At 43.4% G+C, this 17,499-nt stretch overlaps 1 protein-coding gene across 4 annotated transcripts in view; it reads left to right on the plus strand.

The window, feature by feature from the left end:
• Window positions 1-17,499, plus strand: part of mob2a (MOB kinase activator 2a) — a 56,926-nt gene that overhangs the window by 9,280 nt on the left and 30,147 nt on the right. The window contains exon 1 of one of the 4 annotated variants that reach the window (XM_026176522.2): window positions 13,345-14,032. The exons of 2 other annotated variants lie outside the window; for them this stretch is intronic. In XM_026176522.2, coding sequence (XP_026032307.1) covers window positions 13,995-14,032 — 38 coding nt within the window. In that variant the 5' untranslated portion in view covers window positions 13,345-13,994. Of the gene's footprint in view, window positions 1-13,344; window positions 14,033-16,339; window positions 17,019-17,499 lie in introns of those variants that run through there. One more of the 4 variants, XM_026176523.2, reaches the window with a different exon arrangement.

Raw genomic sequence — 17,499 nt, forward strand, 5'->3', positions numbered from 1 at the left:
TTCTTTTCTGTTTATTGGGTTAAATATAATTCTGTTTTTCTAAATTAGAATGTCAGAGATTAATCATATGACCGTTTTGTTCATAAACTAATTAAAGTGCCACAATTTCAATAGGCACGCACATTTTCTGTGTGAGCGTACAAGTCTCATTACACTACTGAGTCACAGAGAAGTTCTGAATCTATTAATAAGCCTCAGAGAACTTGAGCTACTGATACATGTCCACTTGTTCAATGCCATAAACTATATATACGAGATGGATGTAGCCCCACTGCAATGTCACCTAGTGACTTGTGAATCTTTGAGATGAGTGTTTTGGCCATGACTGCCTTGTCTTTTTGAAAGCGGGCGCCTCTAACGAGGGTTATATCTGTCTGAGAAACCAAAGGCTGTTGTATACTCATAGAATAGTATGCTTTAGAGCAGGTCTGTCTTGTAGCATTCCCTGGTTTATTGGTATTTTTGATTGCAGTGGGGACCAGAATTGGCTTTGTTTTATTCGGTAAGACTTGAATCTACCAACTGAAGCCATAAAGTCACGAGTAAAGTGTTTCCTGAGGTCATGGCCAAACTGAGGAATGTAGTCTTGCAGAATGCTCTGTTAGATATGGCACAGGAAACCTGACATACATAGTTATCATCTGAAACAAAACCGGCTGAGTCTTTCCAGAAGTTGAATAGCTAGATAAGAAACCAAAAAGATTAACAATATAATTTCCAAGATCTGGCTAATAAGAGTTGAGATGTGCTACCTAAGGAAATATGAATTAAATACACCAGAGGAAAAGGAAGACAGAGGTAGATGATAAGGAGGAGAACAGCATGAGACTTTTTTTTTTTTGTAAAGTGAGGGAAGGAGGAATGCGATAGAGACGCCTAGGCAATAGGTTGAGATATTCAGATAAATGGGAAGCGGCAACGTGGGGCAGGGAGGTAGATTAGAAACAGCAGAGCTCTTAAATAGAGGACGAAGAAGGAGATTTAACAGCAGGGGCCAGGCTGCAAATGACAGAAGGAGAAATGCAGTTTGGAACTCTGTGCAGGTCAGAAATGGGGAAAAATGCACCAGAAGGACTGAGGAGTCCAAATGCATAGTATTTCTCCTGTGGATCCTTAACCTCCTGCTTTGATTCCCAAAACTGTGAAGACCAAGATTTGAGTGTTTCTGCAGCAGAACTCTAGAGTCTCATTCAGCTAATCAGGTTTCATTTGTCTTGGAGGAGGAAGGATTTAATTCTGGCTGATTTTTATTTATTTTTTATGTGGTCGGCACCCTCGGGCGAGGTTTCAGCTGAGCAGTTAGCTGCTAAATCTGTACAGAGCCGGTGGGCTACTGGCGTTGATGTAAGCTAGCTAGGTTTGTCCTTGGTGGCTGAAGCTAGACCGCTAGGCTGGTTTGAACTATAATTGGATTAGAGATCTCCGTGTTGCATCAGGCAGGGTAAGCCGAGTAAACACACTCACTCGCGCTCTCTCTCTCCCTCTTTCTCCAAAGCACACATGCCCGCCTCAGGGAATCATCTCAAGGCTGTACTCCTCTGCTGCCACATGTTTTTTCTCCAACACTTTCGTCTTTCCTCAGCATCCCACTATTTGTTTTTTATCCCCCTTTAATCAGTGGCCCATCCACTCCCACTGGCTGTAAAGGTGAATGCGGATGTGTGTTCTTGTGTATGTGCACATTGGTGCCTGGCACAGGAAGGATGTGGATGTTTCCGGTGCCACGGATACCAACCTTAAGTGGGATTACATGGGTTACATTTACTATTTACCATTTGTGGTGGGACAATAAATCACAAAAACAGAAAGGGAAGTCATGTGTTGATACTAATGTGAGATCTCATAGGAACATGGCAGATGTGAATATAAAGCTGCCCTAAATGGAGAAGGAAGTGAGAAAGCTAATCTTAACTTTTCTTGTTTTTTTCCCTTTGTCTTTACAAAAAAACAAAAAAAACTTCCTGTTTGGTAGTTTGGACAGGAATTAAAAGATGATGTCATGTGCCTCTCAACCAAATGGTGTGCAAAGGCTTAATTTGTAATTGGTGTCTTGGACTTTTCCCAGAACTGATTTCTTTAAACTCAGTTAGATGTTAACTGGAAACAGTTTGGCGCCTTGTTCCATTTGTCTGTCCCGCTTGGTGGCTCGCTCAGATCATAAAAGTGTCACATTTGAATAAACGAGTAAAGGAAATGTAACTTATCAGTAAACACTGGACAATTTTTCAACAGTTCAAGTACCAGGAAATGAAATGATACAATTGTCTAGATGAAAAATGGACTTTACTGCATGTGACCTGTAATAGAAACTGTGACTACAAAGATTTGTTTTAATTTATTTTTTCAGGTTAGTTGGCAAAGTTTTAGTTGCTGGCATCAGTGAAGAAACAAAACTTCAGTCAGAGCTTTTTGCTCTTTTTATATGTGTGCATGTCTGTGCATTAACATTCATACAGCACACATTGAAGCAGTTGGGGTGAGAAATTAACAGTGGAGAGACAGTGTGTAAGATTAGAGGGAGACTGTGACAGGCCAACACCAGCAGCCATATATTTGCTATGTGTAACTGACAGCTTTGATCTGCCCATATGGCCTGTACATATCTTTAACTTGTGAGTCAGAAATCAAATGTCACACTGACAGAGATGGAGGGAGGGGAGAAGACTCATGCTCTGATGTGGGATGACACAGGGTAGTACATGCAAAACATCCACCCACAACCAGTATCATCCTTCCCCACCTATCAGTATGGAAAATATCAGTAGCAGCAGTTTAGATTTCCAGATTTCATTAAACTGGTTTATAATGTGTATCTCCACAGGATTCCCTTCTTTTTCCTGTAGGACAATCGACATGCCTGCATCTACAAACCTAATTGTGTTGTGGACAGGGTGCCAAACATGAGTGTGTGAGGCTGTGAACTTGTTAGCTTGAATCTAAAAAAGGATGTGGAGGAGGAGGGAGATGTTTTTGAGGGAAGAGTTTGACTTGGAATGAAGGCAAAGGGAGATAACGGAGAGGGAGCTGGTGTTCGGGGTCGTCCAATTTCCGCTGCAGGGTTGGGGTCACTCTGTGGAAGCTGCTGACACGGCCTCCCAGGAGCAGGGCTGAAAAGCTCAAAGCTGGACAAAATACAAGAAACACAAGGCACACAACAAAGTATTTGACCCTTGAGGCGGTGTTTAGTGTAAACACGGATAAGTCTGATCATCTGAGTGTTTGCAGAGAACCACACTGGGGAACGTGCTCTGTCCATGCTCTTTGCACACACACAACATTGCACTTCATTATAACATAGTCATGCCCGTGGTCTTGCATACCGTGTCACAACACTAATCTTCATCTTCTCTAGTGTTTGTTAACGGTTGACCTGTTAAACATGACCTTTCTTAAAGCCTTTCTAATCCCAGGTGGTCTCTGAGCTGGGTGATAAATGACAACACTGAGCCAACAGCTTGTTAGCACAGGGAGCTAGGTTACAAGTTTGCTGTGCAGAAGACTGGCTGTGAATACAGGGTATTATGAGGCACAGGGGGTTCAGGAGCAGCTCACTTTGCCACAGTTTAATCCAGGAAGCCATGCTCCGACTTCATCTGTCGACACCAGATTTAACATTTTAAAACTTCCAATATGGGAGGCTACAACGTAACCTTTTTCCCTGCCTATAAAAAGTTATTTTTAATTGCATAGTTTGATTAAATGCAAATTTTACAAACTTCCAAAAATATTTTGCCACAGATGTGAAACTCTTAAAATACTATTCCCTAATATGTGACAAAGGTCTAGACGAGAAAATATTGAACAAAAGGCTTAAAGTTCAAAATAAGTAAAGCAGAAAAACAGGAGATGTGAGTCTGTTCTTTCTTCTTCTTGCTTCTGGTCTCATCCGTCATCCACACTTTCTGATTTTCTGGTTGCTGTCTAACCCCTACTTCCATCAGTAACTGCCTCGCACTAGGAGTCGAGGTGGACTGAGTCATATATCAGGGGGAGTGTGCGGAGCAGAGCAGGCTACGAGAGATTAGAGGTGAGAGGAGTGTGCTGCTGATTTATTACCATCCGTTAGCTGGTTAAAAGAGGCTAAGTGAGCCAGTCGGCTCAGGGAGGTGAGATGGAAGAGATTAGCCTACATAAAGAGTGATGGAGGGAGATCTGTGACGCGAGCCAGCGACTCCCGAACTCCTCTCTCTTGTATACTCTTTATTCTCCCTCATTCCTTCTGCGCTACTCTTTATCTTCTTCAGCCACACTTCCTCCCCATGAGTATGCCATGTCTTTGTAAAGCACCAATACCAGTAGCTGCCTGTTTGAGAAGTGATTAATGACGTTCTCTGCATTTTTAAATCATTATGCAACCAGTGACAGTGACAGTGCTGCTTTTCTTGCATGCAGGCTTGGTCACATATAAATCAATGGTATATCTATCACATGTTAAAACTTCTTGTGTTTAAAATGCTGGTAAAATACGTTTGACGCAGCAGTGGGGGAGGTGGTAAATGGCTTGCACCATGGAAAATTTACACCACATGTTATTTACAAAACCAGACATTTATTAATAAATTAACTAATTAGCACTAGGAAGCAGTGGGGGGCAAAGTAAATCAGAGTGCTATTGAGTTCATTATTGAAATTGAATAGTAATGAAACGACACATTCTGACAGGAGGTTGAAGGAACTAAATGCATCATTTCTGCATTATGCCTTTTTTAGGCTATTTTTTTCTGTCTTTCAGTTACAGATATTGAGAAGTACTGACAAAAACAACCCGTTGTGATAGCACTGTATAATAGGGCTGCTCGATTATGGCAAAAATGATAATCACAATTATTTTCACTGAAATTGAGATCTCGATTATTTGACGATATTTATTTAACCCTTTAAGACCTACCATAGAACCAAGTCCGCCAGAGCTTATATATATATATTTTTTTACATGCTGTAGTGCCATTTTTGGGAGCATTTCAAGTTGCTATACATCAATACAACTGTTATAGCCCATATTTTAATAATATGTATGCATTAAGTCCATAGTAATTACATTAATTACAAAAAAGTGCAATAAACTACAAAAAAATTGAAAATCGTTTTTGTTTTTTTACATATATATTTCTACTTGGAGAAATTTAAGAGGTTTATCCCTCAAAACTTTAAATACAAAAAAGTTGCAAAAAATAGTTTCCCACCACAGGAAATTTATTTTGAGCGTCTTCATAGTTTTATTTTGGAGATACAGCAATTTTTATATACTGCAGGAAAAACAAAAAACAATCCTATGATGCAAATTTGCAAAGAAAACAGCAGGTGCATCAAAATAAACTATTTCCAGCAGTGCAATTCGAGTTCTAAGCATCACAGAAACTATTCAGAAAAGTCAAACATGACCAGTATAGGCTTTTAAGGCCTACAAGTAAAGAACTACATTTTCCGCGAAAATGACATTACTTCCGGTTTCAGACAGGAAATGGCGGACATGCGATAGTTTGCGTTTCCATCGTTTTCATTGTGGGAAGTGTTACGAACAGCTGATCTGATCGGCAAAGCTGTTTCTGGAATATTATGTTTTTGTTCCTGCAAGCGCTTTTTATGCAATTTTTGCAAAGCTTTATGTGGAAGGAAACCGTGACCGAGGACAAGCTGATGGCATAAGATGTAAGTACAACTCCTCTGGTTTCATATGCAAAACTAATTATTGCGCTAGCTTACGCGGTTCCGGTTCTACAGGGATTTAAAGGGTTAACAATAACAATGTATTGGATAATGACTTTAAAAAATAATATAAAATAGTGTGCAAATACTGATAACAGTGCAAATGTTTGCAATATAAAAAATAAATGAAAAATGTAAACATCTATGTTTAGTGAACTTTGCAGTGTTGCTCTGTGGTGCAGCTATGACACCATAGCAAAGTTTACACACTATGTCTAATTGAGCCCAGTTCTGACTCCGCGAACCCATAATGTTTCCACACCACTGAAGTTTTTTTTACCTCTCTTTTCAACCAACGGCAGTCACTCTCCTCTCGAAATAACTTCTGCTTAGCTTTCCGAGCTTCCCTCGGGTCCTCTTAATTGTTGTGACACGTTCGAGATGCAGAGAAGTGCGCTCGAATTGCCACACGGAGCAGCGCGAGAGTAAAGCATGAGGGAGGGGCTAATAATCGGCTCAGTCATTTGCAATGATCGTTGAAAGCCCAGATCGTAATCGTGATTAAAATTCGATTAATTGAGCAGCCCTACTGTATAATGAATTATTTTGTACCCAGCTGTAATAGAAATATGAGGTAATAAAGGATTTGAAGATAATAATTCTTAAACATGTCACTGATTTTGGACATTTTAGGGCCTCAGTATTAGCAATTTGGCTATCTTTGTTATTTCTTTGAAGCCACAAGTTACCATATTTGGCAAGTTGCAATCATAAGCTGCAGAAACGCGAGGAGTGGGGGATACAGTCTTAAAACTCTGCTTTAGCAGCTTGTAACCACATCACTGGCTTCCATCCACCATTTGCTCTTCCTGTCATACGGAGCGCAACTAACGAGCACCCCAGCGATGCTAGATTGAGTCACAGTTAGTGTTAACACTTGTGTGCTGTTGAAGTAGCTTGCTTTTTTCCAGGTATAGAATCATTATTCAAGGCTGACCTGCTGCTGCTCACTCTTAGACATGTCTGGGCTTGTGTCATTGTTGTGCTCGCTTGGGAATGTAAACACATGGCATCGCTATATCATTGGTATCACGAGGTGGAACCTTTGTTTTATTTTTATTTTTCATCATGTAAAGGCACAGGCGTAATGGACACAAATTGTTTGTTTCCATGGTGCAGGCTGTAAGGGTTTATTTGCTTCAGGGAGCGAGAAAAATGCGAAAAATTAAAGTATTTTGACCTCTGAGGTCTAAACTAACACAAAATGATTGCTCCTGTTCATCAGCAGCGCATTCAATGCACACTGAGAGCTTCCCGACTACTTAAAATGCTGGGATTTGACAGAAGCAGCAGATAGAAATAGAAAAGCGCTATCTATGGCTCTGGAAGAGGCTATATGCGTCGCAGCACTTGTGTGCTGGACATCCGCTCTGTAAGCTGTTTCTCGTCTTAACCTTGGTGTCAGTGTGTCAGGTTGAACATTTGTTTTTTGTGTGGGGAATAAAAGAGTAAGACGCATTCCCCACATCCGTTTCTTCTTGTAGATGAAGTGTAGGTCAGGGGTTTGGTGCGCTCTGGTGAGTTCATGTGTCGCTCAGGGCCATGTACTGTATGCACAGATGGGACATTTCTCACAACCGCTGGGGATTTCACCTCACCGAGTAACCTTGATGACGTGGAAGCTACTGCACTGACTAAACTAGACCGTGCTTCAGAAGGAAATGTTAGTGCTGACTGAATGAAATTAAATCTGCAGTCTTGATTTTGATAAGGTTCTGGGCCTTTATGTTGCAATTTCCCTGTGTTGTTTTCTTTCTTTTTTTGGTCCCTTTGCTTCTCCTTTTTCATGTTGTATTTGGCCTCATTGTAGTTATCCACACTGCCTGCATGTGTGCTTGTTTGATTCAGGGTGTGTGTCCTCATGTACACCTCAATCTTTGCCTGTGTTTGCACATGACCTGTGCGTGTGTGTGTTCCTCCATTATCTCCTGCACTGCCCGGCTCTCTCTTCCTCCTCATTGTTCTGCCTCTCTGCCTGTGCTGGGAGTCTGGAACAGGAGCTTGCAGGAAATCTCGTCACTTGTTGTGCAAAAGGGAAAGCAAACAGCGAGATGCACAAACACAGGAAGAGCTGCTTCCCTCACGTGGGCCCCGGCTGGGCATCTGTCGCTCCTTTGCGTTTATCATAACGCAGAAACGTGAGCGGCGTCTCTAACCGCACGTGCCTTTCTTTCCATCTTTCTGTCTCCTCGTCTTAGTCAACTTGTCACTGTCAGTTCCGTCTGTGCAGCTGCATTTCATGCCTGAGTGCTAATAAACAAGAAAGACCAGAAAATAATACATACAATTCATGAACGTGACGATTATCACAAGTGGAATTTGTGTCTTTAAACAACATCTTTGCACTAGCTGCCCGAAAAACTTTAATAACAGACATAAATTCTTCATTGTGGCTCTTCTGTGTTGCTCGGAGCAGATGACCTTGCTTTATTACTTTGTCTAGCCTTACATTACGGCGAACCCTTCACTGGTGCTGGTTTATTGGAGTTATCTATCAGAATATAATTTCTGAATGGTAAATGGCCTGTATTTGTATAGCGCTTTACACGTTCAGTCATCCACCCATTCACACACACATTCACACACTGGTGATGGCAGCTACATTGTAGCCACATGCCCTGGGGCGCACTGACAGAGGCGAGGCTGCCGGACACTGGCGCCACCGGGCCCTCTGACCACCACCAGTAGGCAACGGGTGAAGTGTCTTGCCCAAGGACACAACGACTGAGACTGTCTGAGCCGGGGCTCAAACCTGCAACCTTCTGATTACAAGACAAACTGCCAACTCGTGAGCCACAATTGCCCAACAGCTAAAAGGTGAGCAGTTTGCACAGAGGCGTTTGGTCACTGGTCTCCACAGACTGCACAGTAGCTGCAACCTGGACAATGCTAGTCTTCATACAAACACACTGCTGAACATGCCAGCTGTTGCATAACCACTGTCAGGTGTGGGCTACATACTTCAGCACTGTCAGTGTTTCAGTGGGTTTCCAGTGTCGGGCTCAGTTTCCTGGGGAAGGAGTTTTTCGGCATTAGCATAGAGCTGTTTGGGGCTAAACTAGAGATGCTCCATTTGCTCAGCAAACACTTTCTGTGGCATTTTCACACAACCCCGCGGTTGAATAAATTATTTCTGGAATTTGAGTCTAAGTTACACACAGCCTCATTCGTATTACACAGCTCAGTGTTTGGTCACAAAGGGTCACTGTCCAATAGTTAACACTGTACAAACCAGCGTGATGTACACAAAATGTTTGCATGAAGCTTAGTGATGCAGTTGCTGTGCATTATGTTTTAAGTAGAGAATGAAAATTATGAAGTTCAGTATTGCAGTGAAATTAATAAGGGGACAAGAGGCCATAACGGCAACAATTAGAGCATTCATATAGAGCCTGCTGTCAATAAAAATAAATAAATAAAACTAATCAATGTTGCAATAAAGTATAAAAATAACTAAAAAAACTATGTGTACTGTAGTATAGATTTTCCACGTTTTTAATCCATTTTAAATCTTTAGTGCAGAAAAACTTTTAAAGGATGTTTTTGCCACTGTAATCTTAAAATGTTTTTTTTAATTAAAAAAAACAAAAACACACTCACTCACATATTGTGAGCCTCTGATGGAGTCCTGCATTGATCTGGTCCCAGATTTAACAGCCACACCAGTATGTGTGGTCTGGAAAGGTATGGCGTGCGAGTTGACTGCACAGATGACTGCCTCTTTTTGTGATGTAAAATGTGAGATAAGTAAAAATAGCCTTGAATGTTATTTAAATGTGAGTGAAAGAACCCTCTAACAAGGACGTTTATGTTTTGTCTTCAAGTTCAGATGTTACAGCTTGAGTTCATGCTCCTCTATATCTGTTATCGTCTAGACCATCCTTAGCTGGTCCGACCAGTTGGCCAGGCTCCATTTTTCTCTTTCTACAATCATAGGAAGTAAAGCACAGCTGTGGCTCTCTTTTCTAAGAGAAAAGACTAAGAACTTATAGTGATGTCCATAGAATGTGGTTTTAAGCTGTTTTTTAATGCCACAAGAGGGCAGCACATCTACAGGTTACATGACTTTTCACCAGAAAGGAACATGTCTGTGGATAAAAAATGATTACCTGCTAGGAGTTGGGTAACTTCATTTGCTTAATCATTGATTTTTAGCAGGTCATATAAGGTCACTATTTTCCAAGAGATGGTGGAATATGCTCAGTCTCATGTGTGTTGAAGACTGAGAAAAGCGATGAAGATACTGTGGTTGCAGGATAAATGTAGATAAAGTACGAGTTGAGATAACGGAAGGAGAGGAGAGATCCAGTGGGCATGAAATCAGATCTTGTTGTTGCATAATCATGGCTTGCAGGCCTTCCCAGTGTGCACCAGGCTCGATGTAGTCCAGTATCACATGACTGTACCAAGCAGCTGCAGTTTTAAACCAGTGATACCAGTACACCACCAGCCTGAGGCTGATTGGGATCACTAGTTCTGTTCTTATTTGTGCTGAGGCATGCTCTGTTTTTCCCCTAAAACACACACAAAGTGGGCGGTTCAAGTCCTCATTGTGTCCTCTCATCTGTAGTTTATTCCCATCAGTGTGTAACCATTTTTTTTAACCTGCAAACGTCTTCTGCAGAGTCCTTGCTTCTCATTGGCTCCTGTCATTCATGTCATAACGTCCTGCCTTTCACATATCAGCAATACCATGACACTGAGAGCCCGGATCTTCTTGACATAGCCTTCCTCCGTCATCTGTCTTCTCTTTTTCCCTTTATCTCTAATTCAAAGCCTTTATTCACATGCCAGCAATACCAGACAGCATACCAGTCGTCAGGACATCAGCGGCGGCCCGCACCTCTTCCTGCAGCTTTCCTCCCCTTCCTGCTGTCTTTCTCTCATGACTGTTTCTCAGCTCATGCGTGCCACAGGAATAATGAGAAAGCGTTTACTTTCGCTTGAGCAGTACATTATTTCTTTTTAACAGCAGGTGGCACCAAAGTCCCACCATCCTGAGAAAATAAAATCACCACTGTCTTTTAATTTACTGTGTCACATCTGCCCCTCGTGAATCTATCTTCACAGGCTTTGTGGTGCTACCCATCCTGGTGGCAGAAGCCCAAAAAGGTGGACAAGCAGTTCTCTTGCTTCTGTTTCAGGCCACGATGTGAAAGACAGACACACACAGAAAGACCGACCGCCTCCTGGCGTCACCCAGCCTGGCTGTGTATATATAGGCTCTTTCATACCACACCGCTTGGCTCGGCCCCAGCTCACATATACCTCTGCTGTGCTGTTTTTGTGTGCGTAAACATTTTTGGAGTGTGCCCACTTGTGTTGGAAAGAAAAACAGCATGTGTTTGGTTCTTGGCAGCAAAACCCTATGTACATTAAATTGCATAATACAAACATGGTAGTGGTTTCGTAAGACTTTTTTGGCACTGAAGTAGGGAGTTGTGTGGTTTCTGTCAGTATCACCTCTGTCAGTGCTGGGAAACTTGGAGACTCTAAAGCTGGCCTCTCTTCTTATACATGCACTCAGGTTCCTGGAGCCTTGATATACTGTGTGTGTGTGTCTGTGTGTGTTTGTGCATTGCGGTCCACCAGAGTATTCCTGGAAAGCTTCAGAGCAGGAGCGAGGGTTGAAGGGGGCAGGGCTATTCCACAGCCACACACCAGCCAATGATGACCGCTTTCTGGAAGCTTCCCTGTCATTAAAAACGAGGCAGAGAAATGAACAGAGAAGGTTTATGGGTATTTTATTTTAACCTCTGTGCCCTCAGAAGCTTCATCTTTTAGACAGGAAAAAAAAAGAGAGGGAGAGAGTAAAGGCATTGCTGTTTGGCTGGCAACTTTTATCCTCATTAGTATGCAAGGAGATGCACTTACAGTTCACCACATTGTTGCACAACAAGAATAAGAGTGTAGGGAGGGATGGGCTGGATGGAGAGAAGTGATGCCAGGTGGAGGAAATGGAGGAATCAGCATAAGAATTGCAAAAGAAGAAAGCTCAAATTAACTTAATGAAGGGGCTGCAAACAGAGCAATAAATCAGGGATAGTTGAGGTGCAGGAAGACTGAATAGGAGGAGCATCAATAAAACCCATGCTAATTGTGCCTCCGTGGTCTGCAGCGTTCACTGCCCCACACCTTTTAAAAGTCACGTTTTCTTGCTGTTGATATTCTCCCTCATACTCCTGCCTCCTGTTGTCTTCCTCCTCCTCTTCTCTACCTCCAGCTGCTGTTGTGCAACTCTGCAGTGACTGATGGAGCAGCTACAGCAGTGCCATTGATCAGCACTTTTGGTGCCAAGCTGCTCTTATTGTAATAAACGACTTGGAGCTATGAAACCAGTCCCGAGTATTTTGCGGCAGCAGAGGAAACACGCACACAAATGCCACACTGCACTTTTGCACTTATATATGATGTAATGCGGAATAAGTTGGATTACTTTTAAACTTAACCGCATGCCTGGATTCATTATTTTGTGCTTCTAATCCCTCAGGACACGTGCGCAAAACGTAATGAGATCTTTTATTTTGCTATTAGAGAAATTATTAACCAAGTAACTCAGGATTCTTTAAACCATATCCTCCTAGATTAGCTGGGCTTTCCCTGTAATTAAGCTGCTGTTGGAGAATTTAGAGCAAATGTAACATTTCTAAAACCCTAATTTGCCGTTACTGCAACACACAATGCTGTCCTGGATTTTGAGCCTTCATTGCATGTCATCTTCCCCTTCTCAAAGCTTACTCAGCCGTATAAGAAAACCACATCTCCTCTTCGCTTTCTGTGGTCTGGCTGTCTACCAAATTTTAGCTCCATTCTTGCCCTCTTTTCTCCTCTCCAACTCCTCCAAACAGTTTTTTTTTTTTTTTTTTTAACAAATCCATTAAAAAGCCAAGCTTGACAAAACAACAGCTTTGCTTTATCTTTGGTTGTAGTCAGTGTACACAGATTATCAGGTGGTGTGAAGATTATCTGCCAGGTGAAAGAGCCCCCCCCCCCCCCCCCCCCCCCCGATGGAAACAGACACACATGGGCCTAGCTTGAGGGGATCCAGTCTCACCTTTATGTCCGCTTAAATTATCCTCCAACTCATTTCATTATCATTTCTAAGGAAGGTGCTGGGAAAAAATGTGGCTATTACTCACTAGCAAGTCAGGATTGATCATTGTGCTCATCTGTACCTAATGCACGGTCAAGAGTTCCTTGGTATAGTAGATGGGGATTAATAGGCATACCCACCCACCCCCTTTTTATCATTACAAACCAACCATGTGATCAGCTGTGATTACCGTAGTTTTTCTTTATTAAACCACATCCTGTTAAAATCTTAATCCAGTGTTTATATGCCAGTAACAAAAGAGCCGAATAGTGCTCCTGGAGTTTAATGTAAAGTGACTATATGCGCGTTAGAAAGCCACAGATACACCTGGAAGGACTACTTTGGATTTAAATGGCATTAATGGATCCTCAGCCCTATTCTTAGCGTCAAATCTGTCTCACCCTTCAGGCGCTGACAAGATCCGTGTTGGGGTGGTGGCGTCTGGTTTGCGTTCAGCCTATATGGAGGAATATAAATGCGTATTTTTAGCTCCGCTGATAGGAAACGCGGTTGAAACATGAGATCCTCCGCGGGATCCTGTGTGGAGAGAAGAAAACTGACTCGCTTCGATCATCATTCTCCATAAAGGGACCTTTTTTGTTTTGTTTTTTAATGTTTTATTGTGTTTAGGGGTCACTTTTATATCGGTTTTATGCCGCCGAGTGGAGCCTGAGGAAGGGATGTAGATGTGGTAATATTGAAAGGATTCAAGTTACATTGCTTTCCTCTCTTTTGGAGTAAAGCGCGGTGGTTTGCGTCAGCGAGGCTGTGGACACAAAGCCGAGCAGTCTCAACCAGACTTCGTGTTAATATCACTAGATTTTTTCCAACTTACACCGACCACATGTCACCGGTACGAGGTCTGGCTTTGTTCTAATCGCAACTCCTGCAGCATGAAGACTCGTTAACCCTGCCCCATGCACGGAAACTAAATCGAGTCGGGAACCAAAGGAGTAGGAGGAGGAGGAAGAAAAGAAGGAGGCGACGGGGTGGAGGACTGGGGAGAGGAACGGTAGAAAGAAACAGTTGTGGAGGAGAGAGGGAGAGGTCTGCAACAAAAAAACGAGAAAAGGCGTTTGTTTGTTCTGCAGCGGTCCGGAGGGAGACGCGGCGCTGTTCGTTTGTTTCGAGCTGCGACAATAAGAAAGAAACACCATCAATTCTGGATTTCTTTATCCGCTTCCTGTCATCCAGGATGAGATTCAAAAGGAACGGGTCCTATACGTTAAATAGGTAAGAGTGCGGAGCAGTGCTGCCAGCGTGTGTCTGTATGGAGCGCGGGGGGAGACGTGTTGTCATATCCTGAGCTCCTAAATCAGTTCACGTTCTCTCGTAGTGCTCCGAGGTCTCTTTATGGCATCTCTGTAATGTTCTAGAGTAACGCTTCATGTTGCTAACGGAGAGTTTGGCTACTTTTCTACTGCAACATCAGCGATATTGCTGTGGCATTAGCTGCAGCTTGAGTCTTTGAAGGCTTGGTCTCTGCTGGCGTGGACATTAGAGGAAACTTTGTATTTATTTATAATGCACTTACACAATTTGAGTGAGTTTGCCATTTTAATGACAGCCTCAGAGTTGATTACCTTAAAAGCATTGGTTGATCAGACGGCTGTTAAATCCTTTAGTGTGTCAGCTCGTTTAACCGTTGGTGCCCTTTCACCAGCGTGGTACCCATGTGTAATTCAAGTTTCTGTAGCTGGATGGGGAGAAAAACCTGTTGGTCTCGCTTTTTTAGGGGTTGGGCTCTTTCTTTTGTTTTCCCTCTTCTCACTTAGGGAAACTGTGTTTTGTCCCTCTCTCCCTTCTTTATCCTCCCCTCGCTTTCCCCTTCCCAGGAATACCCTTTCTTGAGGTTACATCACCTAGCAACTTTGTATGTAGCGGCATGAATGATGTACCTCTGCCCCCCCCCCCCCTCCCCAACCGACCTTGCCTTTGCATGGTTGCAACAGCCTTCATTCATATACCAGTGTTTCAAAACCAATCACGAGTCAGGTCTTTCCACTGCTCATCGGTTCACTTTGTCTCTTTCTCTCTCCTCATCGTTATCAGTCCAAGTCACACGTTTGTACAAAAAAGTTTTTTCTGCTTTCCTCCAAATGAGTCATGCACAGCCCGTGCAACCGTTACTCCGGATGTCTTGATTTTATGGTTGGCTTGACTTATTTGGCAAAAACACACGCAGATGGAGACCCACAAGAAGCTGGTCACATTGTTGAAAGTGACAGTTGATTCAATGGCAGTTTCATTTCTTCCCCTTTCCCCTTGGCACTCCTTTTCCCCTTTGGCTTGTTATAAGATGTAGGACTTTCCGCTGTGCTTTATACACACACACACACACACACACACACACACACACACACACACACACACACACACACACACACCACATCCTGACTCTCAGGTGCTTGGAAACAAAGGGGGCTAACGAGTGCCAACACTCATTTCATCACGCGGTTGAAAATGCGAGTGATATTATCACTGCATACGCGCTCAACCTCTTTCTTTTTTTCACTTAGGAAGTGTGTGTGTGATGTAGTCATGCTCCACATATACTTTCACATCTGTGTGGATGCAGGTGAGAGAGAGAGAGGAATAATTAAGCTATGACAGAGGAGGCCTTAAAGCTGAAGCTCCTGTTAGCACTTCTCCAGGGAGCAGAAGGAAGAAGATGAGGAGGAGGAGAGCTGACGTCATTGCTGCTGCGGTGCTTCTTTGTCATCTTGCATCTCAAAAACTTGTGCGCAGCAGGGTAAGAATAGGTTAGGCGAGAGAGTCTACAATCACTGCTGGCTTTTTTTGTTCGTTTGTTTTTTGTTTTTTTTCCACATTCATCTCACAGTTCAGAGCTTCTTTGAGAACTCAACGGCAGAAAAAGAGCAAAGCCCCCCTTCGCTGCGGTTACATAACTGCCATCTTCTGAAGGTGACTGTCTCCTGGCTCTGCTATCTCAGTCTTTTTCTTGGCAGGCTGCAGTGATTTGTTTTCACTAAACAGCAGAGTGGATTCGGTCTCTTTGACATTGAAGCGTCAGTATTCACTGGCATAGGCTGCCTTCGTTATGCTCAGTTAATCCTGTGTTTGTCTGGTGTGTCCGGCAGTGTCTGAAGCCTTCGATTTAAGCAGCAGACATTGATCTGTTCTCTGCAGTCCCTTAAAGTGCTTATGTGTGTTTTGAGCAGCGAGGAAGTGAATGATGGGGAGCAAAAGAAGCTGAATGTTTTTATTTGTGTCCTTCTCCTTATTTGCCCGCATCATAACTAGAGTACTCTGCAGTGATTGGCTCACTTCCTGGAGGCTTGTCTCTGCGCTATCCCCTCCCTTACCGTACCTATGCATCATTTATATGAATGAACAGTCACAGGCACTTATATGTGCTCAAAACGCTGTATAACCTTGTGCTGCGTGTTCATTCCCGTGTTCAGTCCTTTCTCGATATTAATGCAAGAGCTGGCAATCACCTTTCTGCAGTTACGATGACGGTGCAAAACTGCGGGTCTGTCAGCTTCCTGAACTCCTCGACTTTCTGCAGAGGTTGGACAGGATTTGACTCAGACTTCGATTTAGTAAACATTGTGTGTTTGGTCTGCGATGGGTGGAGATGGGATGTTTAGCCCTTGTTTAGGATGTATACAGATGTCAAGATTACTGCCTCCCAGGGATTTTCACCCCCCGCTCCCCTGCCCCCCAATGTCCCTCCTTTTCGCTCTACCCTGCAGTCCACCATGTACTGCCCAGCAGTCAGCAGTTTGTTTATGGGACTCTGTTTGCCAAGCTAATCTTCCCGCCTTTCAAGTGTGAGCCAGCAAGTGGGAGGGAGGGAGAGAGGGAGAGAGAGCGAGCGCAAGAGTGTGAAAGTGAAGCAGGCAGTTGCAGTAGTTGGAAAGGAGCGAGAAAGAGAAACCTGCTCAGAGAAGTGCGTCTAGTTTTGTGAATGGTTGTTTGTTTTGAGGTGTTTTTCTCTGCCCGTCCGGCCAGCTTCGTGCGTGACCTGCGTTGAAGTCGAAGGTCTTTGCAGCAGACATATGATTACACTCAGTGCTACGTTGGAGCTGGGAGCAGTTTTCCTGGTGCACCTGTAGCAGAGTTTCAAACGGGAGCAAAAACGGGGAGGTGAAACGGTATATAGGGTGCTGTGGTTTGGAGCATCGTCACCTTGGCTCTGCTTGATCGACTGCTGGATGGGGGTGCTGGTGTGCTGTGACTGCTTCTTCTATAGGTATATTTTACGTGTCGACTCTTGACCTTTCATTCCCCTTTTGTTGTTGTTGTTTCTTGCTGTTGAGAGTATAATTTCTAGCAGTCTTTAAGTTAAACTTCAACTTCTCCATCTGATCCCTCCTCCCGTTTCCTCTCCTGCCCACTCGCTCTCTGTTATTGTGCTGCGGTTTGGGGGAGACTTTTGAGGACACTGCTGCTGTAACAGGCAGATATTCTGCTGTAGTCAGACACACACTGTATCTTGAATTGTGGGGAGGGCAAGAGGAGGGGGGGAGGCACGGAGTTGCAGACAAGGGGATGTCGATGGCTCATAGCCAGGCTCCTATAGCTGAACAGAGAAGCGGAGTGCTAGACTTTGGAGGTTATGGGTTTTGTTTGGAGGGTAGGTTAGAACTGGTTGAAATAAAATGGAATACAGCCAAAAGGTAGCTCGTCAGTCATGCTTGCCCAGCTTCTCCTCTCATCCTGTTGTGTGCCCC

The sequence above is a fragment of the Astatotilapia calliptera genome, chromosome 7, assembly GCF_964374335.1.
Source record: "Astatotilapia calliptera chromosome 7, fAstCal68.1, whole genome shotgun sequence".
NCBI lineage: Eukaryota > Metazoa > Chordata > Actinopteri > Cichliformes > Cichlidae > Astatotilapia > Astatotilapia calliptera.